We start from the raw sequence: 24,954 nt of genomic DNA, 5'->3' as shown, positions 1-24,954 counted from the left end.
TAAAACATATTGGAATGTGCTGACTGTTTATATTAAAGTATTGCTTTGAATAAGTTGGCTTACTGTTCCTTGAGCATTGGTAGAATTGCTATCCAACCAATATTTTCAGCTTCTAAATGTACATGAGTAAAAAATCTTTGTTACATCTCCAACTAAATGTGCAATTTATAGTAATTTATTTTAAATAGTATATATTGTTACTTTATTCAACCATGTCAGTTTGCCAATTCAAATGTGATAAAATTTGGCTATCAGGGGTTGTGTGGTTTTTTCCCCTCTAATTATAGAGCCAGAGCAATAGAGTACAGATGCAGTCCATTTGGCCTGAGTTCATGCTGATCATGGTGCCCACCTAGCTAGTCCTGACATCATATATTCAGTCCATGTCCTTCTAAATCTCCTCTCCATGTACCTCTCCAAGAACTTTTTAAATGATACTATTATACCTGCCACTTTTTCCGGCAGCTTGCTCCATATGCTCAATACTTCTGCATGAAAAGATTGCCCCAGCTGTCCCTTTTAAATCTTTCCCCTCACACTTAAATCTATGTCCCTAGTTTTGGTCTCTGTTTCTCTGGGGAAAAGACTGTTAACCCCCTTATCTGTGCCTCTCATAAATGTAAACATTTCTATAAGGTTGCTCCTCTTTCTAACACATTCCAAGGAATAAAGATGTACACTAGCCAATCTCTCCTTATCTCAGGCCCTCTAAATTTGGTAATATCTGCACTCTTTCCATTTTAACTATATCTTTCCTATAACAGAGTGACCAAACTGTACACAGTATTCCAAGTTCATCCTCACCAATAACTTGTACAACTGTAACATAATGCCCTAACTTCTGTACTCAGTGCCCTGACTGATAAAGGCCAGTGTGTTAAAGGCCTCTTTCACTACCCTGTATACCTGTAGCACACCTACAATGAGCCTTAGTTACAATGCGCTCCTTAATGCCCCACCGTTGATAGTATTAAGTTTTAAGTTTTCTCCAAAATGCATCAGCTCACATTTAACTATATTGAAATTCATTTGCCATTTCTCAGCCCACTTCCCTAGTTGATCAAGATCCCCTTGTGATCTACAGTAAGCTTTTCCACTGTCAGCAGCATCTACTTTTGTGTCATTTCCAATCTTACCAAAGAATCTTTGGTAAATTCACATCCAAAAATAACAATGATCCCAACACTGACCTAGTGATACCCAGTGGTCACTGGCCTCCATTTCTGAGAAACAACCTTCGGTCACCACCCTCTGGTTCCTACCTCCTGAGCCAATTTTGAATCCACCTAACTAGCTCTCCCTGGATTCCATGGGCTGTAACCTTCCAGACCAGCCTACCATATGGGACTTGGAAGGCTTTGCAAAGTCAAAATAAATAAAATCCACTGCCTTAAACTCATCTATCTTTTTGGTTACTTCCAACAACTCTAAAAGGTTTGTCAAGCACTACTTCCCATGCATAAAGTCATGATGACTCCTAATCAGACTTCTGTCTTATCTAAACGGTGGTAGATGCTTTCTCTCAGAATTCCCGCCAGTAACTTTACTACTACTGATGTCAGGCTGACCGACTTGTATTCCTTGGCTTGTCCTTGCTACCTTTAAACAAGGGAATGACACTAGCTGCCTTGGTCGTTGGGGGTTTCATCAGTGACTAACGTTGAAGCAAGTATTTACACAAGGACTTCCACAATTTTCTCTCCACTCCCATAAAGTTTGAGGATGGACTTGGTCAGGTCCTGGAGATTTATCCACTTTATTGTAGCGAAAAACTGCAAGAATCTCTATCCTGGTACATCCTCCAAAATATTTCCAGTTGTTCCCCTCATCTCTTGAGTAACCATGGATTTTCTCCTCAGTAAACAGAGGAGAAATATTTGTTAGAAGTCCCATCCATCTCCTGTGGCTCAAGACATAGCTGGTTCCAAGGGAATCCACTCTCCCGCTAGCCAACCTTTCACTCTTAATATAGTTGTAGAACCTCTTGGGATTTTCTTTAACCATCCCTGCCAGATTATCTGTCTTTGCCCTCCTGATTTCCCTCCAAGAGTATACTTAATCTTTTTATAATCAGGGGATTTGCTCAAGCCTGACTCCTAAACCCAGCATATGCTTCCCTTTTCTTGATCAGAGTCTCTTGTGTCTCTCACCATCCGAAGTAACATATAAACAATCTCATAAGGACTAGGCACTCATTCAGTGGTTGGTTATTTATTTATTTATTTATTGTCTCTGAAGGTAACCAAGTCAATAAAGTAAGAATTCCTATAACAAAGTCGGGATAAGAGCAACATGGAAGAATAGCCGTTTTAATATTAATGCTTAGAATTTCTTTGTTGGAATAGGAACCGGAAAGTCTGATGAGAAGGTTGATCTCAGCAAAGACAAAAAATTGGCTCAGTTCAATAACTGGTTTACTTGGTGCCAAAACTGTCGTCATGGAGGCCATGCTGGTCATATGCTCAGTTGGTTTAGGTAAGTATCTGAAACCTATGTCGCTGTTGCTTGCTCAGGTACAGTGGGCAGTTAGTACTCGTATATAACTAAGTACATAAACTAAGTATATAAAGCTAACCATGTCATATGAAAATTAATCAGGTAGTTATTTAGGATTATTATAAACATACACGTATGAATTAGCAGAACGAGGCCTCTTGGCCCCTCAATCCTGTGCCGTTTAATAAGATGGTAGCTGATTTGTTTGTAACCACTACTCAGCATTTCCTGTGGAATTCTTTCACCTTTTTGCTTATCAAGGTGCAATATCAACCTTATTGCAGTGAAAGGCTGCAAATATCTCCATCCTGGTAATATGAACATCCTCCAAAATACCTCCAGTTGTTTGCCTGAAAAATATCCAAAAACTCTGCTTCCATCATCCTTTGAACAAAATATTGTCATCTGTCTTAAATGGGTGACCCTTTGTTTTTTTTTAATTGTCTCCTGCTTCTAGATTCTTGTCTGTCCTTATCCATCCTGTCAAGACCTCAGTATCTTACATTATTCAATCAAAATCCTTTTCATTCTTCTAAACTTCAGAGAATACAAGCTTAGCCTTTCCAACCTTTCCTCAAAGATGACTCACCCATTCCAGGTATTGGACTGGTAAACCTCTCCAACTCCACTCATTTCTCATGTCCATACTATGCCTGTTTCTATTTGAGATATGTGAAACACTCCTGCTTCTGGTCCAAGTCTAGGCCTTCTCCATCTCCTTCCATGGTACAGGTATCTGCATTTGTGCTCCTCCTTTCATACAGAACTAGAATGTTTCATTGCCTTTGATGCAAATTTCCATTTTAATTTTCACACTGTCCATCTTTGATTCTTCCTTGTCACTTTTGTTCCAAAGACAATACTTTCCACACCATTGCTTTTCAGATTACTTCACCTCCTCTGTAGTTGACAAGTCTGAGTTGTGTCTGTTATATTTCCTGCATTTCTGCTCCCATTCCATCATTCTGTCAACCAGAACAAGATAGGGTCATTGACCTTCACCAGGTTCCACATTCCTATTGGATCATTGATTCCAACATCTGCAAAGTGATGGTACTATCAGAAATGTTTTCTCTCCTTTTGGTATTTGAAAGGGACTGCTCTCTCTATTGCACTTCAAATCTCCTCCAGTACCCATTCCTTTTCTGATGGCATCTTGCATCAGGCTTGTGTATAGCAGTAACATAGCTAGTCCACGGACATGATGGGGAGAAGTGAGATTGAAGTTGGTAGGTAATGCATATTAACATAAAAGGGGATTGAAAACTAACCAGGTGTGGGTGGGTGAGAGGAGGGGGACCGAAATGGAAACTGGTAGATTATAGGTGGGAGAAATGATGGAGTTGAGTGTGCAAGGGCATAGGAAAGGTGAACAAAGTGAGATGAAACACAAATAGACGTGAGTAAATGCAAGAAATTCTGCAGATGCTGGAAATCCAAAGCACTACACACACAATGCTGGAGGAATTCAGCAGGTCAGCAGCATCTATGGAAACAAATAAACAGCTCAAACACGAGGAAATCTGCAGATGCTGGAATTTCAAGCAACACACATCAAAGTTGCTGGTGAACGCAGCAGGCCGGGCAGCATCTCTAGGAAGAGGTACAGTTGACGTTTTGGGCCGAGACCCTTCGTCAGGACTAACTGAAGGAAGAGCTAGTAAGAGATTTAAAAGTGGGAGGAGGAGAGGGAGATCTGAAATGATAAGAGAAGACAGGAGGGGGAGGGATGGAGCCAAGAGCTGGACAGTTGATTGGCAAAAAGGATATGAGAGGATCATAGGACAGGAGGCCTAGGGAGAAAGAAAGGGGGGGGGAAGCCCAGAGGATGGGCACGGGGTATAGTGAGAGGAACAGAGGGAGAAAAAGGAGAGAGAGAAAAATAATGTGTGTGTATATAAATAAATAACGGATGGGGTATGGGGGGAGGTGGGGCATTAGTGGTGGGGCATTTCGCTAGAGAAAGCAGGATCTCCCAGTGGCCACACATTTTAATTCCACGTCCCATTCCCATTCTGATATGTCTATCCATGGCCTCCTCTACTGTAAAGGTGAAGCCACACTCAGGTTGGAGGAACAACACCTTATATTCCATCGGGGTAGCCTCCAACCTGATGGTGTGAACATTGACTTCTCAAACTTCCGCTAATGCCCCACCTCCCCTCGTACCCCATCCGTTATTTATTTATATACACACATTCTTTCTCTCTCTTTCTCCTTTTTCTCCCTCTGTCCCTCTCACTATACCCCTTGTCCATCCTCTGGGTTTCTGCCCCCTCCCCCTTTCTCCCTGAGCCTCCTGTCCCATGATCCTCTCATATCCCTTTTGCCAATCACCTGTCCAACTCTTGGCTCCATTCCTCCCCCTCCTGTCTTCTCCTATCATTTTGGATCTCCCCTTCCCCCTCCCACTTTCAAATCTCTTACTAGCTCTTCTTTCAGTTAGTCCTGACGAAGTGTCTCGACCTGAAACGTCGACTGTACCTCTTCCTAGAGGTGCTGCCTGGCCTGCTGCGTTCACCAGCAACTTTTATGTATGTTGCTACAAATAAACAACTGATGTTTTGGGCTGAGATCCTTCTTCATGAGTAATGGGAAGGGGGAACAGAGTGGGTGTGTGGAGTAACAAGGCACAAGCTTTTTATACGTAGCATAGTGCTTACGTGGATCGAACTACCAGAGGCAGATTCAACTGCAACATTCGATGACACTTGGACAGATATACGAATAGGAAAGGTTTATAGGGATATGGGCCAAATGCAGATAAATAAGATGAGTGCATTTTGATAGATGAGGTGGGTTGCAGGAGCTGTTTTCGTGCAGTTTAATTCAATGAATCATTGGCAAGAAGATCCTTTCTGTAATTTTTTATTAACGTTGATGATGGATCACTTTTGAGCTGTTGCAGCTCGTATAGTAAAGGTATTTCCACAACAGGATGATGGATTTCAGAATCAACTTGGGGATAATGGACAAATGTCATCTTAAATCATGGCAGCATCTTGTGTTACTTGGTTTTCTTGTGCCTGCTGCATGTCCTTCTCAGTGGTATTATGGTGTAACAGAGCTGATAACTGATGAAGGGTTCCCTCTATAGATTCCAGCATTTTGTGTTGCAGTAACAGAGCTATTGCCCTCACCTACATTGACCTGGGTTCAGTCCTGATCTCTGCTGTAATATGCAGTTAGCATTCTTTATCTTTTAACTGTTTTGCTTCTGAGCTAACAATGTGCAGTAATTCACCAGGATAAAATTGCCAAGTATGGAGGTGAATGGTGGAACCTTAGAACTGATGAAAAAAATAAGATCCTTGTGGGACTGTTGTAAATGGCAGCTTTATAGTTGGTGTTCCAGTGAGCCAGAGGACCAGTTTCTGTTCCCTGTGATGCTGTAAAGTTTGCTACTGCAACAGTAGTGTTAGATGTCAATAGAGGGCGATTAGATGTTTTTGTTAGGAATGGTGATGGGTTATTTTGTAGACCAGACTTGATACTTTAAAACCCCAACAATGAATATTGCGTGCCAGGCAGCATCTATGGAAAAGAGTACAGTCAACGTATCGGGCCAAGACCCTTCATCAGGACTGGAAAAAAAGATGGAGTCAGAGTAAGAAAGTGGCGGGGGTGGGGGGAGAGGAAGGAAGAACCACAAGGTGATAAGTGAAACTGTGAGGGGGGTGGGATTGAAGTAAAGAGCTGGGAAGTTGATAGGTGTAAGAGACACAGGGCTGCAGAAGGAGAAATCTTAGGGAGGATGGAAGAGGTGATATGTTTCAATGCCCCAACCAATGAAGGTAAGTATGCCATACTGCTTCTTTGCCATGCTGTCTATTTTACCACCTTCAGAGAACTATGTAATATGTACCCCTAGACCCTGCCATTCTATGTGCCAGTCCTGCCCAGGTTTAATTTCCCATAAAACATCACCTTGTACTTACCTTGGGTATACCCATCACCTGAGAGATCTTTCAGGTAATCAAAAATAAAAATCATACTTTCTTTCATTTATTTTGAAATACAGCAGTGTAGCAATTTTTAAAAAAAATTCTTAACTTTAGTCCTGGTGAAGGGTCTCGGCCCGAAACCGACTGTTTACTTTTCTCCAGAGATGCTGCCTGGCCTGCTGAGTTCCTCCAGCATTTTGTGTGTTGCTTGGATTTCCGGCATCTGCAAATTTTCTCATGTTAATGAATATTATGTATGTGCTTGTGTATGAAAATAGATTGCTTTATCTTGGGGGGTTACGAAAGGAACAGATGTAACCCTATTTTTAATAAAGCAGCAGATGATGACTCCCTGCAATATTCTTAAGTGGGTGGGTGAGCAGCCAAAGCTTGTGGTCCGCATCTATACCAATGACCTAAGCAGGAAGGGAGACAAGATCCTGCAAAGTGAGTTCAGTTCAGGGAGTTAAGGTGCTAAGTTAAAGGACAGAACCTCTAGGGTTGTGATTTTAGGATTGCTACCCGTGCCATGTGCAAGAGAGGTCAGAAATAGGAAAGTAATAATTTAACATGTGACTAAGGAGGTGGTGTAGGAGGGAGGGCATCAGGTTGTTGGATAATTGGGCTCTGGTCTTGAAAAGGGCAACCTGGTCTGAGTTGTCTTATTTCAGTGCAATGACTATTGTAGGTTAGGCAGATGATCTTCGAAAATGATCAGCATGTGGAATTATATGCTTGAAAGTGAGTCCATAGGTTGTGGGAACAGTTTATTTGTGGGGTGAGTGAAGTTATACCCTCTAGTTCAAGAGCCTGATGGCTGAGGTGTAATAACTGTTCCTGAACCTGGTGGTGTGAGTGCTGAGGCTCCTGTATCACCTTCCTGATGGCAGCAGTGAGAAGAGATATGACCTGGGTAGTGAGGGTCCCTGATGATGGGTGCTCTATGTGCTCAGTGATGGGGAGGGCATTACTCATGATGGACTGGCCCATATCAATTACTACTTGAACAGAAAATTCTGCAACGACATTGGTGTTTCTGTACCAGGCTGTGGTGCAGCTAGTCTATATAGTCTCCACCACACACCTATAGAGGTTCAGCAAAGTTTTAGATGTCATGCTGTATCTTTGCAAACTCCTCAGGAAGTAGAGGCCTTGCTGTACTTTCTTCACATTTGCACTAGTGTGCTGGGCCCAGTACAGGTCCTCGAAATGATAACACCATGGAATTTAGAGTTACTGACCCTCTTCACCTCTGAGTCCTTGATGAGGACTGACTCATGGACCTCCACTTTCCTCCTCCTGAAGTCTATTATCAGCTCCTTGGTTGGTCTTGCTGACATTGAGTAAGAGATGGTTGTGGCAACACTCAGCCAGATTTTCAGACTCTCATCTGTGCTGAATCATCACCACCTTTGATTCACCGTATGACAGAGGTGTCATCAGCAAACTTAAATGTGGCATTGGAGCTGTGCTAAGCACACAGCCTTTTGGTGCACCTGTGCTAATGGAGATTGTGGAGATGTTGTTGTTGCAAGTGAGGAAATGGAGGATCCAATTGCACAGGTATTGAGGCTGAGGTCTTGAGGCTTATTTATTAGTTTTGAGGGGTTGATAGTATTGAATGCAGGCTTTAGTTGATAAAGAGCATCCTGATGTATGCATCTTTGCTCTCTAGATGTTCCAGGGTTGAGTGAAGAGCAATGAAATGGGATCTGTTGTGGATTTGTTGTGCCGGCAGGCAAATTGGAGCGGATCCAAATCACTACTTAGGCAAGAGTTGCCGTTTCATCACCAACCTCAAAACACTTCACAGCTGTAATTGCTGCTGGATGATAGTAATTTAGGCTGGTTACCATGTTGTAATTGAAGCCTGTGCGAAGCAGGTGGGTACCTTGGACTGCGAAAGCAAGTTAATCATCTCTCTGAACACACCACCTATTTGATCAGCACAGGTCTTTAATACTTAGCCATTTGCCCCATCTGGGCTGGATGCTTGCCATGAGTACACCATCCTGAAGGATGCTTTTGCGTCAGTCTCACCAGAGACTGAAATCACAGGGTTGTTGGGGGCTGTGAAAGTTTGTGATGGTCCTCTATTTTGATGGTCAAAGTGAGCATAGAAGGCATTGAGCTTATCAGGAAGCAAAACCCTGTTGTCACCTGTTGCTTGATTTCGCTTGTAAGAGGAAATAGCATTCAAGCCTTGCCACAACTTTCAGTCATTTTTCATTGATTCAGGTTTAGTCTGGAATTGTCACTTTGCATCTGAGGTGGATTTCTGGAGATAGTACCTGGATCTCGTGGTACTTTCTTGGTTGCCAGACAGGAATGCCTCTGATCTGGCCCTCAGCAGATTCTGGATCTCATTGTTCATCCAGGGCTTCTGATTGGGGAAGACAACCATGATATATTCATTCAGATCCACAGATGAGTCCTTGAACATGGCCCAGATGAACCCTCTTCCCTCTAAAGGTGCTGAATCCTTCAGAAGATCGTGAAACCTGTAGTTACTTAAATAGATTTAAAAGAACATTGCTTTTCAGGAAATTACACGTTGCAGACTGTAGTAATTCAAAAGAGGTATATTTGTAAGTATTGTACGTGGCCCACAGAGCATCACAGTGGTTCCCAGGTGCCATTTTGGTAGTTCCTTAGAAAGGCTGTAAGAATGAGCCAAGGAAATTATAGTTTGATGGGCCTGATATCATCAGTGGGTAAATTATTGGAAGGTATTCTAAAGGACTGGGTATATAAATATTTGTATAAAAAAGCATAATTAGGGATAGTTAACATGGCTTTGTGTGGTACCAATCTTGTTTTTCGAGGAAGTTACCAGGAAAGTTGATAAAGGAAAGGCAGTGGATGTTTTCTACATGGACTTTAGCAAGGCCTTTGACAAGGTCCCACATTGAAGGCTGGTCAAGAAAGTTCAGGTACTTGGCATTCGAGATGAGGTAGTAAATTGGATTCGACATTGTCTTCATGAGAGAAGTGGTAGTAGATGGTTGTCTCTGACTGGTGTGCTGCAGAGATTGGTGTTGGGTCGATTGTCAATGATCTGGATGATATGGTAAATTGGATCAGCAAATTTGCGGATGACGCCAAGATTGGGGGTGTAGTGGACAGAGAAAGGCATGCCAGGAGATCTGCACCAGCTGGCAAAATGGGCTGAAAAATGACAGATGGAATTTAATGTAGATGTGAGATGTTGCACTTTAGTAGGAATACAAACCAGGGTAGGACTTGTACAGTGAATGGTACGGTACTGAGGAGTACAGTAGAACAGAGGGATCTAGGAATATTTGGAGTATGGTTTGTGGTTCTGGTCACTATCTCGAGGGAAGATATCAGTCAAGATTGAAAGAGTACAAAGAAAATATACAAGGATGTTGCTGGGACTTAAGGATCTGAGTGAAAGGGGAACATTGAATAGGTTAGGATTTTAGTCTCTGGAGAGTAGGTGAATGAGGGGAGATTTGATGGAGTTATACCAAATTGAGTGGTATACATAGGGTAAATGTAAGCAAGCTTTTTTCATTAGATTGGGTGAATCGACAACTAGATGTCACAAGAGGAACAGCAGGGAATCTTCACTCAGAGGGTAGTGAGAGTATGGAATGAGCTGCCAGCAGAAGTGGTGGGTGCTGGTTTGATTTCAACATGAGAGAAACTGGGTAAGTACATGGATGGGGGGGGGGGATGGAGGGCTATAGTCGGTGTAGGTTGATGGGACTAGGCAGAAGAAGCAAATAGGTTTCTGAGCTGTAGTGCTGTGACACTGCACCATGATGAAAACAAGTCCTGCCTAACAGTTCTCTATATCATGAAGATAGGGATATGTAATGTGATCTTTTTAGATTGAATAACAAGCAAATTGTTGTCAGCAAAGACGTAAGAAATATTGTTTTTTAAAAAGAGCATACAAAATTTTGAAAGAACTGAAAACTACTTGTAGCTGGCTTTAAAATTTAAGGGAACAAATTGGTTGGAATGGGAAGGAGGTTGTGATACCATGAGCCAAAAGAGCAGAATTAGGCCATTTGGCCCATTGAGTCTGGTCTGTCATTCCATTATAGCTGATTTATTATCCCTCCCAACCCCATTCACATGCCTCCTCCCCATAACCTCTGATGTCCTTATTAATCAAGGACTATCAGTCTTTGATTTGCATATACCCAATGACTTGGCCTTCACAGCCATCTGTGGCAATGAATTCCAGATTCACCACTCTAGCTGAAGGAATTCTGTGTCTGTGCTAAATGGGCATCCTTCCATTCTGAGGCTGTACCCTCTGGTTCTAGCACCTCTAGAAGACAAGGAAACATCCTCTTCTTTTTCACTCTATTTAACCCTTTCAATATTTGGTAGGTTTCAATGAGATCCCCTCATTCTTCTAAATGCTTCTCGTACATTAATTCCCAGGATCACTCTTGTGAAACTCTTCTGGATAGCCTCCAATGCAAGCACACCTTTTAGATAAGGAGCTTAAAACTGCTCACAATAGTGCAGTCTGACCAATGCCTTAAAAGTCTCTGCAATACAACCTTGCTCTTGTACTCTAGACCTCTTGAAATGAATGCTAACATTACATTTGCCTTCCTCACTACCAACTCAAACTGCAAATTAACCTAGGGAATCCTGCAATGTCTCTTTATGTCAGTTTCTGAATTTGCTGTGCTTAGAAATAGTCTTTATTCCTTCTACTAAAATGCATGACCATACACTTCCCTACACTGTATTCCATCTGCCACATCTTTGCTCTTTCTCCTGCAAACTGTTTTCTCAACACTACCTGCCCCTCTATCATTAGAATAAGTAATGGATAAAATGTTCTTGTATTGCTAGGTTCTGCAATAAGATTAGCATTGGAATGATGTTCTGAAATAAGTCAATGCAGTACTTTCTTTCCCTGAACCTGAAGATAACCAGGCTTGACCATTTTTTTTTATTCTTGTCATTTGACATTTTCAATACACCTTGTAATACAATCTGACTTTTACAGATTGGGGTGATGGATTTTGGAATAGCTTTAAAATGCAGCAACTGGACTTGCTATTTAATATGATGGTCTTTGCAGTTTTGTGCATAGTTTTTCTTCCTGGCTATAATTTTTCATACTGATGTTACTTTTATTTTTTCTCTACAGGGATCATCATGAATGCCCAGTCTCTGCATGCAACTGTAAATGTATGCAATTGGATACGACAGGAAATTTAATTCCAGCAGAAACATCCTAAAGCAAAAGACATCCATCTGTGTCTGCTTCCTTCAAAATCTGTGTATGCAGTCTGACTGAGGAGGCATATAGTTCAAGATAGTAGAAAAACAACAAATGGTTCCATCAATTTGGCAGTTCTAGTATCTGAATGACTTTGTGTTCTGGGATGGCTTTATTATTCCACTAGGGAGCAGACCTCTATGGTGCACAAACTTGCCACTAGAAATGGAACCACTGTGTGGATGCAATGCTTTTGTAATAATGCATGGATTCATGTAAGTTAAAATTAACCCAGTAGAAAAATCAAAATAACATGGAATTAACCAAAAGATTAGTGGGATTTCCATGATTTCCTTGCATGGAAAATTACAATAACCCCAAATTCAATTACACAGAATATCTGCACTTAAAATGCCTTGGTCACCCCACAATTGTTTAAATTTCATTAGATATTTTCCCTTTCTGGCATATTATAAAGAATGTAGCATACAAGTCACTATATTCATAAAATTAAGTTGAGCACATTGTTTAATTTCCATGTAAATATAAATGGGTAATATAGTCTGTTACTGAAGCAATAATTTAGGCAACTGTGTTGTGATGTGATTAAACAAGTGAAATTTAATGTGGCCTTTGTTTCCTTCTAAACTACATTATTGTGCAAATTACATTGTATTTAAAAATTATAGAAGAGGCAAGACATTGCATAATTTTTTAAAATACTGCATTTACAATTTATAGTAATGCTTCTAATTTTTTTTGCATCTAAAAGCCAAAGGAGTTCTATTTTACGTTGTTTTACTGATTTGTAAATAAAGGGTAAACTTATCAAGTGTGCCATAATGGCTATGAAGTGGGCATCTGAGTTTGTGGGATATGGGAACGGAAATGGAAAGGAAGGAAAGCAAACATTGTTACGAAGGACCACTGCAAAAGTCAACAAGTTAATAACCTAGATGTACTTTACATTGGATAGGCAAAAAAATACCACATTCAAACCTGACATCACTAGAATGACTGAAGCTTTTATTCCACAATGTAAATGTGAAGGCAGTGTACCTATAGTCTATGATACAGAATTAATAAATCAAGAAATACAGATAAAGAAACAAGCAACTTTACAGCACTTTAATTAAAATAACTTTTACATTACAGCTTTTCATTTAAGTTTTTAAATTCTGAAATTGAAGTCCAGTAATGAATTAATCATAGTAGTAACAAACTCTTCTGTCTTAGTGAAATACTGAAAAATCACATGTTGCCTGTAACCCCAAATGGATAATACTGTGAGAATTCATGCAAAATGCACAGTGCTTCATTGTAGAGACCAAGATCTGAAACAGCAATAGTTGTAAGGTTTAGTGGAGGCCAGACAAGTGCATCTCATTGAAAAGAACACAGATAAAAGTCAAAGAACCACAGTGATTTTTCAACAAATTTTGATCAGGTAATTAAAACTTTTTCAGGCAATATAAAATTAACTACAGGCTGACCTTCTCTAATCCGACTACCTGCAATCTGGTTCCTTCGATCGTCCGCACTGATTTCAAATTTTCTGTGCAACTATAATTTCAAATTTTCCGGGCCACCGTACTAATCTGCAGCACAATTGTTTTGGTTGCACTAGGTTTGTTCATGTGTTGGCGCGCTCTTGTAAGCGCAGACAGGCAATTCCTGTATTTATTAATATCGTTTGCATGAGGCACATCCACCTGTCTCACCTGCCAGCAGCTGGGGAGCTGGTGCACACTGGGTCTGTCTGCCTTCTCACGCGCCTGCCAGCAGTCACGCACTGCCTTTTGGCGCTCCGTTCTCTTCTGCCTACGACCTCAGATCAGATGTGGTCACCCGCTGAATTTAAGCATATTACTAAGCGGAGGAAAAGAAACTAATGAGGATTCTTTCAGTGACTGTGAGTGAAGAGGGAGGAGCCCAGCGCCGAATCCCTGGGCGGTGAGGCGGGGAACTGCAAGTCTGTGTCTTTGCTATCGCTTAGCTCACGCTGGTAGTGGATGCGCTTTATTTTTTTTGCCAGTTGGGAGGGGGGATTGTTGCTCGCTGCCGCTTTACACACAGGAGGGAGGGGAATTTAGGGGTTCTAACATCTAACTGTTGTTCATTCTTTGGGGCACTCCTCTGTTTTCGTAGATGGTTGTGAAGAAAAAGCATTTCAGGATGTATTTTGTATACATTTCTCTGACATTAAATGAACCTTTGAATCCTTTGATATTTTAAAGGTATGATCAGGCGGTTAGCTATTGCTTAATGTGATCCTTCTGTAATTTGGCATTTTCACTAATCCGGCACTCCTCAGGTCCCAATGGTGCCGGATTATAGAAGGTCAACCTATACTTTTTAAAAAAGTTTAGTACAGAAGGAATATGTAGTGGTGATAACAAAAAAATCTGTGCTGTGTAGTAGCATTTCAACATTCTGTAGTGTATCCCTCAGTCTAATACCTTTCATTTGTCTTTCTACCATATCACGTAAGGAATCTTAAGTATTTCACAAAGGTAAATACAATTATGTATGTACAATGCCATAAAACTATAGTATAAAGCTCTGCATTATTGTCATCTCTATCAGCCGTAAATGCATCAATAGTGGTAGATCTACACACAGTTGCAAGAAAGTTTGAACCCTTTGCAATTACCTGGTTTTAAAAATGTGGTCTGATCTTCATCTAAGTCAAAATAGACAAACAATCTGCCTAAACTAATAACGCACAATTTTATTTTTCATGTCCTTATTGAGCACATTGTTTAATCATTCACAGTCCACAGGCTGGAAATAATGTGAACCCCCTTTATTTAATAACTGGTTGAACCTCAGTTAGTACCAGTAATCTCCACCAAACATTTGTTGTTGATTTAATGTTTGGGATTATTGTCTTGTTGCATCATTCAACACCTATTAAACTTCAGTTGATGGCTTCTACCTTGACATTACCCTGCAAAATGTCTTTACAATTTTGAATTCATTGTTCGCTCAACTATCGCAAGCTGCCCAGAGCCTGAGGTAGCAAAGCAACCCCAAACTATAATGCTGCTTCCACCGTGCTTCAGAGTTGGGATGAGGTGTTAGTGTGCAGTGCCCTTTTCCCTCCAAATGTAGTGGTGTGCATTTCTGCTAAGAAGTTCAACTTTTGTCTCACCTGTCCATGTAACATTATCCCAGAAGCATTGTGGAACATCCAGGTGGTCTTTTGCAACTTTGCAAACATGCAGCAATGTTTTATTTTGGAGAGCAATGGTTTCCTCTGTGGTATCCTCTCACAAACAACATTCTTGTTCTGTGTTTTTCTTATAGTGGACACATGAACAGAGACTTTGGCAAGTTCCAGAGATTTCTACAGATCTTTTGCTGTTACCCTTGGGTTTTTTCTCATCTCCCTCAGCACTGCACATTGTGATCTTGGTATGATCTTTGCAGGATGCCCACTCCTAGGGAGAGTAGCAACAGTACTGAATTTCCTCCATTTGTAGAAAATTTCTCTTACTGTGGACTGATGGAACACTCGGGTAATTAGCAATGCTTTTGTAGCCTTTTCCAGCTTCCAGCATCTCTACAATCCTGAGGTACTCTGAAAGTTGTTTTGGTCGAGACATTGTGCACCCAAACGCATCTTTCTTGAAAAGAGCAGGCTCTGTCAGTAACCCGACTTTGTGTGCCTTTTTTTATAGGGCAGGGCACCTCGACAACCCACACCTCCAATCTCATCTCATTGATCGGAACACCTGACTTCAAACAGCTTTTGTAGAAGCCATTACCCCAGAGGTTCACATACTTTTTTGAACCTAGACTGTGATTGTTTAAATTGTCAACGTGGTGCAGAGAATGAGTTTCTAAATTGGCCAGCAGGGGTGTGGGCCAGGTGGTGGTGATTTGAGGGGGGGGGGGGCCTAAAACACCCGGCAAGGTCATCTGATTCCAAACAGTTGGTTTATTGAACATTACAGAATTTTTCTCTGACACTTCCTGCTCCCTCCCCTCTGCCTTCCCCTTCTCCCAACCAGTCCCACCCTCAGTTGACAATAGAGACCCACATCAGAATAGGGTTTATCATCACTCGTCATAATTTTTTTTCCTTCGAGAGCAATACATGAAATTACAACAAACTATGCAGAAGTATTAGGCACCCGAGCTATGTATATGTATGTGACTAGTGTTTTTGCACAGTACAGAAGAATATTAAAACTAAATAAAAAGGCTTAAAATCTATATGCACTTTCTTACTATCAGATCAATTCTTCACAAAAGTGCACAATAAAATCAGCACTTTGTGAATGTATGTATTATGTGATTCTACTGCCCACGCAAGCTGGAGGTGTAGATAGTCATAACATTTAACAAGTATTCTCCACATTGAGGCCATTGAATAAGTGTTGATAGTGGGGTTTACTTGAATGGGCAGAGTCAGCCAAAAGCCCTTCAGTCCTTCAGACTATAAATTGAACAACAAACAATTTCCAAGTCATCTGGAGCAAGCAAGCAAGCAATCATTAACTGGCAGCAATCACTGAGGCTGTAAGAATTCTTATAATCAAACTACACAACACAGAAGTAATGATCTTACATCAGAACTGGCCAGTCTTAAATAGGAAAGGTTCATAATTTGAAATATAATATTGTGTCTTCAAGATTGCACTGTACGAAGACAGAAGTTTAATTGTTTTTACTTGGGCTTACATTGTTTCTGGTAGCAAAGCACTAGCTATTGGTTTGATTGGGACATGATTAGGCAAAGTCTGAAGATGTTAAAATTTCAAGGTAAAAAGAAATAAATTTCTTAATTTCCCAAACTGAAAGGATCAGTACAGGCAGAAAGTAAAAATACTGGAAAATGCTAAATATAAATCTAAGAAAGAACAAAATGGAGGCATTCTGTTTTTATAAAAAGGGAGGGATAAAGGAACTTAGCCAAGATGTAAAGAACCAAGATTAGAGGCAATAAAGATAGATTTGGTAGAAAAGCATTCTAATAAAGTGAAGAATTAATGCTGATTACTGAAAAATATGATTCACTGAATAATTCTGATTTTCTCAGCTTGACCAAATATGATAAACTTAGATGACAAAAATCAATTACAAATGTATAAATAGATTAACTGTTAACTTTCTAAGGGGGAAAGGCGCTTAAAACAAATTCATGTTATACTACATACCAAAACTGTTCTTATCTTCTCTGAAAGGAGTGTAATATGCAGCTTTAATAGAGGCTTTCTGTGTGACTCTTCCAACCACTTCGATTACTCCACTCAACTCTTCATCAAGCTAGGTTAAAGCATGTTAAAGCACACTTCATTATATTCATTTTATGGTTTATTTTAATCACTAAATTAATACTATTTGAAAATAAATGCTAAAGAGTAGGATTTTGTTGCACTCTAATTCACCCATGCATACATAGAAAATGATTACAATTTGGAACCAATATGCAGGTAATGTTTCAAGAATATATAACTCAACCATTGTACATTTCATCAACACATAATTTAATAACAGTCTGAAAAATCTCTATACAGAACAAAATAATTTATCTCACCTGAAGATTTGCAAGAGCTTAATTTTGTGGTATGTGAATTTTATTTTGAGAAAGGGCAATTACCTTCTGATTTAATACTTTTATTTGTTAAGAATAATGTGTTTTTTTTAATTCATAGATCGAAACATGATTGTGTATCAGCACTAGTCAGCAACACACAATACAAATATGTCTATATAAAAAGTTCCTATCTCTTTATATGTCTTCTCTAGTCTCAAAAGTTTTTTATTTTCTATTACATCAAGAATAAAAAGGCTGTTACTTATACACTTATTTTAACTGTTTAATAGACCTGGAGCCAGAGTTGTAGCGCTGGAAATAGTTACATTCTGACACGTCTCATTAGCGGGGCAGAAGCATGGTCGCATTGTTTATTCCAGGGACCAGCTGCCTGAGCTTATGCCGGCCGGTTTGCGAGCAGAGCGGCGGACACCCCTGCTGAAATCTGGAGGAAAACACACAGATGGATGCAGAGGGGGATCACAAAGGCGAGGAAAGAGGACTGGGTCGAGACAACCGAGACTTATGGAGAAGAGGAGTTCAGTGGGTAATAAAATGGACGAGTTCACGGTGCTAGCCAGGCGTCAGAGAACATTTCGGGAGTGCAGTGATGTGTTTCACTGGAACAGGGCTGCATGAGGACATACCTGATCAAATTTTTTCCGTGGACAGCTTCCAGACCGTTCGGGCTGACCGGAAGTACACTGAGAGCGGTAAGCGTAAAGGAGTTGGGTGTTTACTGTTCTGGTTAACAACGGCTGGTGCAATTCCGGAGGAATTGAGGAACGTGTTTGTAGACCAGATATTGAACTTTTTGCTGTTGGACCCAGGCCATATTCCACCGAGATACAACACTGGACGTCATGGGAGGTTGTCCCTGCCTGTGGCCATCGAACTTTGCAGCTCCTCCCATGGAGGGTCAGACACCCTGAGCCAATAGGCTGGTCCTGGACTTATTTCCATCTGGCATAGTTTGCATTTTGTTGTTTGATTGTGCTTTTTGTATTGCTATACTTATGCTCTATTCTTGGTTGGTGCGGCTGTAACGAAATCCATAGAAACTACAGCACAGAAACAGGCCTTTTGGCCCTTCTTGGCTGTGCCGAACCATTTTCTGCCTAGTCCCACTGAGCTGCACACGGACCATATCCCTCCATACACCTCCCAACCATGTACCTGTCCAATTTATTCTTAAATGTTAAAAAAGAACCCGCATTTACCACCTCATCTGGCAGCTCATTCCATACTCCCACCACTCTCTGTGTGAAGAAGCCCCCCCTAATGTTCCTTTTAAACTTTTCCCCCCTCACCCTTAACCCATGTCCTCTGGTTTTTTTCTCCCCTTGCCTCAGTGGAAAAAGCCTGCTTGCATTCACTCTATCTATACCCATCATAATTTTATATACCTCTATCAAATCTCCCCTCATTCTTCTATACTCCAGGGAATAAAGTCCTAACCTATTCAACCTTTCTCTGTAACGGAGTTTCTCAAGTCCTGGCAACATCCTTGTAAACCTTCTCTGCACTCTTTCAACCTTATTTATATCCTTCCTGTAATTTGGTGACCAAAACTGAACACAATTCTCCAGATTCGGCGTCACCAATGCCTTATACAACCTCATCATAACATTCCAGCTCTTATACTCAATACTTTGATTAATAAAGGCCAATGTACTAAAAGCTCTCTTTACGACCCTATCTACCTGTGACACCACTTTTAGGGAATTCTGTATCTGTATTCCCAGATCCCTCTGTCCTACTGCACTCCTCAGTGCCTTACCATTAACCCTGTATGTTCTACCTTGGTTTGTCCTTCCAACATGCAATACCTCACACTCGTCTGTATTAAACTCCATCTGCCATTTTTCAGCCCATTTTTCCAGCTGGTCCAAGTCCCTCTGCAGGGTCTGAAAACCTTCCTCACTGTCTACTACACCTCCAATCTTTGTATCATCAGCAAATTTGCTGATCCAATTTACCACATTATCATCCAGATCATTGATATAGATGACAAATAACAATGGACCCAGCACTGATCCCTGTGGCACACCACTAGTCACAGGCCTCCACTCGGAGAAGCAATTCTCTGCTACCACTCTTTGGCTTCTTCCATTGAGCCAATGTCTAATGCAATTTACCACCTCTCCATGTATACCTAGCGACTGAATTTTTCTAACTAACCTCCCATGTGGGACCTTGTCAAAGGCCCTACTGAAGTCCATGTAGACAATATCCACTGCCTTCCTTTCATCCACTTTCCTGGTAACCTCCTCGAAAAACTCCAATAGATTGGTCAAACATGACCTACCACGCACAAAGCCATGTTGACTCTCCCTAATAAGTCCCTGTCTATCCAAATGCTTGTAGATTCTGTCTGTTAGTACTCCCTCCAATAACTTACCTACTACCAATGTTAAATTTACCAGCCTATAATTTCCCGGATTACTTTTCGATCCTTTTTTAAACAACGGAACAACATGAGCCACTCTCCAATCCTCCGGCACCTCACCCGTAGACAGTGACATTTTAAATATTTCTGCCAGGGCCCACGCAATTTCAACACTAGTCTCCTTCAAGGTCCGAGGGAACACCCTGTCAGGTCCCGGGGATTTATCCACTTTAATTTTCCTCAAGACAGCAAGCACCTCCTCCTTTTCAATCTGTACAGTTTCCATGATCTCACTACTTGTTTCCCTTAATTCCACAGACTTCATGCCAGTCTCCTTAGTAAATACAGACGCAAAAAACCTATTTAAGATCTCTCCCAGTTCCTTTGGTTCCGCACATAGCCGACCACTCTGATCTTCAAGAGGACCAATTTTGTCCCTTACAATCCTTTTGCTGTTAATATACCTGTAAAAGCTCTTTGGATTATCCTTCACTTTGACTGCCAAGGCAACCTCATGTCTTCTTTTAGCCCTCCTGATTTCTTTCTTAAGTATTTTCTTGCACTTCTTGTACTCCTCAAGCACCTGATTTACTCCGTTTCCCATACATGTCATACAACTCCCTCTTCTTCTTTATCAGAGTTGCAATATCCCTTGAGAACCAAGGTTCCTTATTCCTATTCACTTTGCCTTTAATCCTGACAGGAACATACAAACTCTGCACTCTCAAAATATCTCCTTTGAAGGCTTCCCACCTACCGATCACATCTTTGCCAGAGAACAACCTGTCCCAATCCACGCTTTTTAGATCCTTTCTCATTTCTTCAAATTTGGCCTTCTTAGTTCAGAACCTCAACCCTAGGACCAGACCTATCCTTGTCCATGATCAAGTTCAAACTAATGGTGTTATGATCACTGGAACCAAAGTGCTCCCCTACACAGACTTCCGTCACTTCTCCTAACTTGTTTCCTAACAGGAGATCCAATATTGCATCCCCTCTAGTAGGTCCCTCTATATATTGATTTAGAAAACTTTCCTGAACACATTTTACAAACTCTAAACCATCTAGACCCCTAACAGTATGGGAGTCCCAATCAATATATGGAAAATTAAAATCCCCTACCACCACAACTTTATGTTTCCTGCAGTTGTCTGCTATCTCTCTGCAGATTTGCTCTTCCAAGTCTCGTTGACTATTGGGTGGTCTGTAATACAATCCCACTAATGTGGCCATACCTGTCCTGTTTCTCAGCTCCACCCATAAGGACTCAGTAGACAAGCCCTCTAATCTGTCCTGCCTGAGCACTGCTGTAACATTTTCCCTAACAAGCAATGCTACTCCCCCACCTTTCATTCCTCTGCCTCGATCACATCTGAAACATCGGAACCCTGGAATATTAAGCTGCCAGTCCTGCCCCTCCTGTAGCCAAGTTTCATTAATTGCTATAATGTCATAATTCCACGTGTCAATCCATGCCCTCAACTCATCTGTCTTCCCCGCAATACTCCTAGCATTGAAATATATACACCTCAGAAGATTTTTACCTCCACTCACAACCTATTAGCGGATTTGCTTGAACTTTTAAGATCATTTATTTTCACCCCAGCCACACTGTCAGCTCTGGCACTCTGGTTCCCATCCCCCTGCAAATCTAGTTTAAAGCCTCCCCAATAGCACTAACAAACCTCCCTGAAAGGATATTGGTCCCCCTGTAGTTCAAGTGTAACCCGTCTCTCTTGTACAGGTCCCACCTGCCCCAGAAGAGGTCCCAATGATCCTGAAATCTGAAACCCTACCCCCTACACTAGATCCTCAGCCACTTGTTCATCCTCCAGAGCATCCTATTCCTACCATCACTGGCACGTAGCACAGGTAACAATCTTGAGATTACCACCCTTGAGGTCCTGCTTTTCAACTTCCTACCAAGCTCTCTATACTCACTCTCCAGGACCTCCTCACTCTTCCTTGCTATGTCATTGGTACCGATGCGCACCACGACATCTGGCTGATCACCCTCCCACTTCAGAATGTCATGCAAGCCATCAGAGACATCCAGAAACCCAATTTCCCTCGGAATCAATAAAGTATATCTATTTAGACCAACTGATTCCAAGTGCTATGCATCATCAGTTCATTGAAGTTATAGAACATAGAATAGTACAGCACAGTACAGGCCCTTCGGCCCACAATGTTGTGCCGACCCTCAAACCCTGCCTCCCATATAAGCCCCCACCTTAAATTCCTCCATATACCTGTCTAGTAGTCTCTTAAACTTCACTTGTGTATCTGCCTCCAACACTGACTCAGGCAGTGCATTCCACGCACCAACCACTCTTTGAGTAAAAAACCTTCCTCTAATATCCCCCTTGAACTTCCCACCCCTTACCTTAAAGCCATGTCCTCTTGTATTGAGCAGTGGTGCCCTGGGGAAGAGGCACTGGCTATCCACTCTATCTATTCCTCTTATTATCTTGTACACCTCTATCATGTCTTCTCTCATCCTCCTTCTCTCCAAATAGTAAAGCCCTAGCTCCCTTAATCTCTGATCATCATTATACTGATCATCTTGCAGTTGTTAAGCTTCCTTTCCCTCTTTTTTTAACAGTTGCAATTTCCCCTCATAAACGCTAACTTGCCTAACCATTTTCCCAATAAGGAATGTAGCCAACGTGGTGTCACTATTCTGTAGTAATTTTCATCAGAATAAAAAACTGAAATCAAAGACGATACCAAGGCATTGTACCTAAGTTTAATGTACATGCAATAGATCCTATCTATTTAACTTTAAAATCTACTTACTGGATCAGTCATTTCCACTGTTACATTTTTCCCATCTCCATCTGAAACAATAAATGAGGTCCCAGTGGGATGAATCTGTAGTATAATCAACACAAGGAAACACGTTTCAACATTTACACTAGAAAACAGTCAAGACAGCACTCCTTTCAGATCACAACTATGAACTGGGATAATTATCCGATGTATTTTGTTTCATCAATTCTGAAATGTTACATTAAAAATAAAGGCATCCGTTAGTCTTGCGAGACCATGGATCCGCGCCGGGAAAGTCTTCACTCTCCAGGGTGCATGCCTGGGCAAGGTTGTATGGAAGACTGGCAGTTGCCTATGCTGCAAATCTCCCCTCTCCACGACACCGATGTTGTCCAAAGGAAGGGCATTAGGACCCATACAGCTTGGCACCAGTGTCGTCGCAGAGCAATGTGTGATTTAGTACCTTGCTCAAAGACACAACACGCTGCCTTGGCTGGGGTTCGAACTCACGACTTTCAGATCGCTAGTTGAATGCCTTAACCACTTGGCCACATGCCCACAATGTTACATTGCAATTTAGATTAAGGCTGCGGATACCCAGGAGGTGGAGGTAGGGGGGTGATATTGCGGACGCCGGTAGTCGTTAGGTGGGGGAAGTATTGCAGACGCCCAGCGAGGCGGGTTGAGGGCACATTCCACTCTACCTACCTTTAACACACGGCCCACCAGACATACAGCTCTGCCCGTAAATTCGGGCATCATCCCCGCATTGATCCTCGGCCGTGGACCCTCCAGAACATCCGCCATTCCCGTTTCGCGCGCTTCCAGTCGGCGCGGAACTCCTACCGACTCAAAAGTCTTCCGTCTTGTGTGCACCGCCAAATATAATCCTGACACGACAAACCCTGCTACAGTAGTTCCGGGCTGTGAATTTACATAAACTGATGGCAAAGATCGTAAGGGTCAAGTAATGTGTGACACCAATTTAGATACCGGTCTCGAAATGTGCACGCATGGAAGTCTCATTTGTGTACTATACATCGATCACCGTGTGTTTCAGGTGCAGAAGATGAAAGTTGAGCGGTCTCTGGTGTCCTGTAGAATAACTCAACTCCAACGGGAAAGTGTTGGATATGAGGTGCAGTCCTGATAACAAGTGCTTTGTTTTACCCCAGTAACTGGGTTTTCTAAATGGTTGATCTTTTGGTGAAATCATGGCTTGTATGGCATCCTATACTAGCAGATTCAGAATGCTGATTAGATTCTGAGCACAGTCAAACTTGAGAAGGAGTCTCAAAAATCCCATTCAGTTGGCGATCTTGGCCTGCATATGAGTACTGACCACTAACACGAAAGGATTGATTGTACTCAACCATTTCTTGACTCTGGGCCATATTATCCACCATGTCTGTTTCTCAAATTGTGCACCCTACTCAGCAAGAGGCTTCTAAGGAGACCTAATTTCTAAGGTCTAATAAAATTTCTAAGGAAATTTAAAGAGAGTTCTTATAGTGTCCTTTAAAATCCTTTCTGGATGAGCCAAACCATGCAAAACCTCGTCAAATGCCTTGTACACCATATCCACCACTCTACCTCAATTGGTTGACACCTCTTTAAAAAAACTCAATTAGGCATGTGAAGCAGGACCTACCCTTTACTAAGTCATGATGACTATCCCTAATAAGACTAGGCTTGTATATCCACTCTGTAAGAATCCTCGCCAAAAGTTCGCCCACTACTGACTTAAGAATCACTGGTCTATAATTCTGACGATTATCCCTAATACCCTTCTTGAACAGGTTTTGTTTGATGATGTCAAGGTGAAATAATAATACTATTACTGAATGGTATAAGATGAGGCTTAAAATCGTTACATTAATTTTTAAAAAGTTTATTCATAAAATGTACAATCAGACACGTTGTATAATCAATTCAATACAGTCTCCTTTTCCAGCACCGCTTACGTTCCACCAGCCTGCACAGGGCAGGACCTTTCACTGTCTATTGTCAGCAGAACCTCTTCTCCACAGACACGTCGCAGTGGCTGCACCGAACTCCCTCAGCGTGTGATCCCGTTCCTCGGAACGTGCCAGTCAATAGCATTTTCTTACATTAGAAGGCCAACGAGTGCTGGGCGGAGAAAAAATCTCTGTTCATTGAGCTGATGATCTTCCGGTAGTCGTCGGTTTACTCCAGGGAACAGCCCGGAGATCCATGGATATTTTTATTTTTCGTTACCATAATTGTGCGCAACCATAGCCAGCTTACAGCAATGCATAAAGCGCGGGAGGAGTTCAGCAGGTCGGGACCAGGCCAGGTTAAGGGAAACACCGCCTGACCATCTCTCTCCAGAGATGCTGGTTGACCTGCTGAGACACTGCAGTCTTTTTGTTTTGCTGCAAATTTCAGCATCTGCAGTCTCATGCGTTATCGGGCTTGTCACCTGGAACTGGGGCGGTTAGGGGGGTAATTTCACGGTTTCGCCGATGAAGATAATATGATAACAATGTCATCCTGAGACACAGGTCCAGCATGGACCACACGCCTTTTATAGAAGACCTGCCGTGACGTCATGGGCGGTGACGCGCTG

At 41.6% G+C, this 24,954-nt stretch overlaps 2 protein-coding genes across 4 annotated transcripts in view; one reads left to right on the top strand and one right to left on the bottom strand.

Annotated features, from left to right (window-relative positions):
• Nucleotides 1-12,635, top strand: part of mios (missing oocyte, meiosis regulator, homolog (Drosophila)) — a 47,891-nt gene extending 35,256 nt beyond the window's left edge. For all 3 annotated transcript variants that reach the window (XM_063043807.1, XM_063043808.1, XM_063043806.1), the window contains exons 10-11: nt 2,346-2,475; nt 11,587-12,635. In XM_063043807.1, the coding sequence (XP_062899877.1) occupies nt 2,346-2,475; nt 11,587-11,677 (221 nt within the window). In that variant the 3' untranslated portion in view covers nt 11,678-12,635. The remainder of the gene's footprint in view (nt 1-2,345; nt 2,476-11,586) is intronic.
• A 137-nt stretch (nt 12,636-12,772) lies between these two features.
• On the bottom strand, nt 12,773-23,234 carry rpa3 (replication protein A3). The gene is made up of 4 exons (XM_063043809.1): nt 23,073-23,234; nt 22,392-22,466; nt 16,824-16,932; nt 12,773-12,992 (listed from the first exon to the last, which is right to left on the bottom strand). The coding sequence occupies exons 1-4, from the start codon at nt 23,169-23,171 to the stop codon at nt 12,910-12,912; spliced, it is 366 nt and encodes a 121-aa protein (XP_062899879.1). The 5' UTR covers nt 23,172-23,234; the 3' UTR covers nt 12,773-12,909.
• Nucleotides 23,235-24,954: the final 1,720 nt, after the last annotated feature.

The sequence above is a fragment of the Mobula hypostoma genome, chromosome 3 (genome assembly GCF_963921235.1).
Source record: "Mobula hypostoma chromosome 3, sMobHyp1.1, whole genome shotgun sequence".
Classification (NCBI taxonomy): Eukaryota; Metazoa; Chordata; class Chondrichthyes; order Myliobatiformes; family Myliobatidae; genus Mobula; species Mobula hypostoma.
Note: the sequence above shows the minus strand (reverse complement) of the source record. Positions and strands in the feature narration are given on the sequence as shown.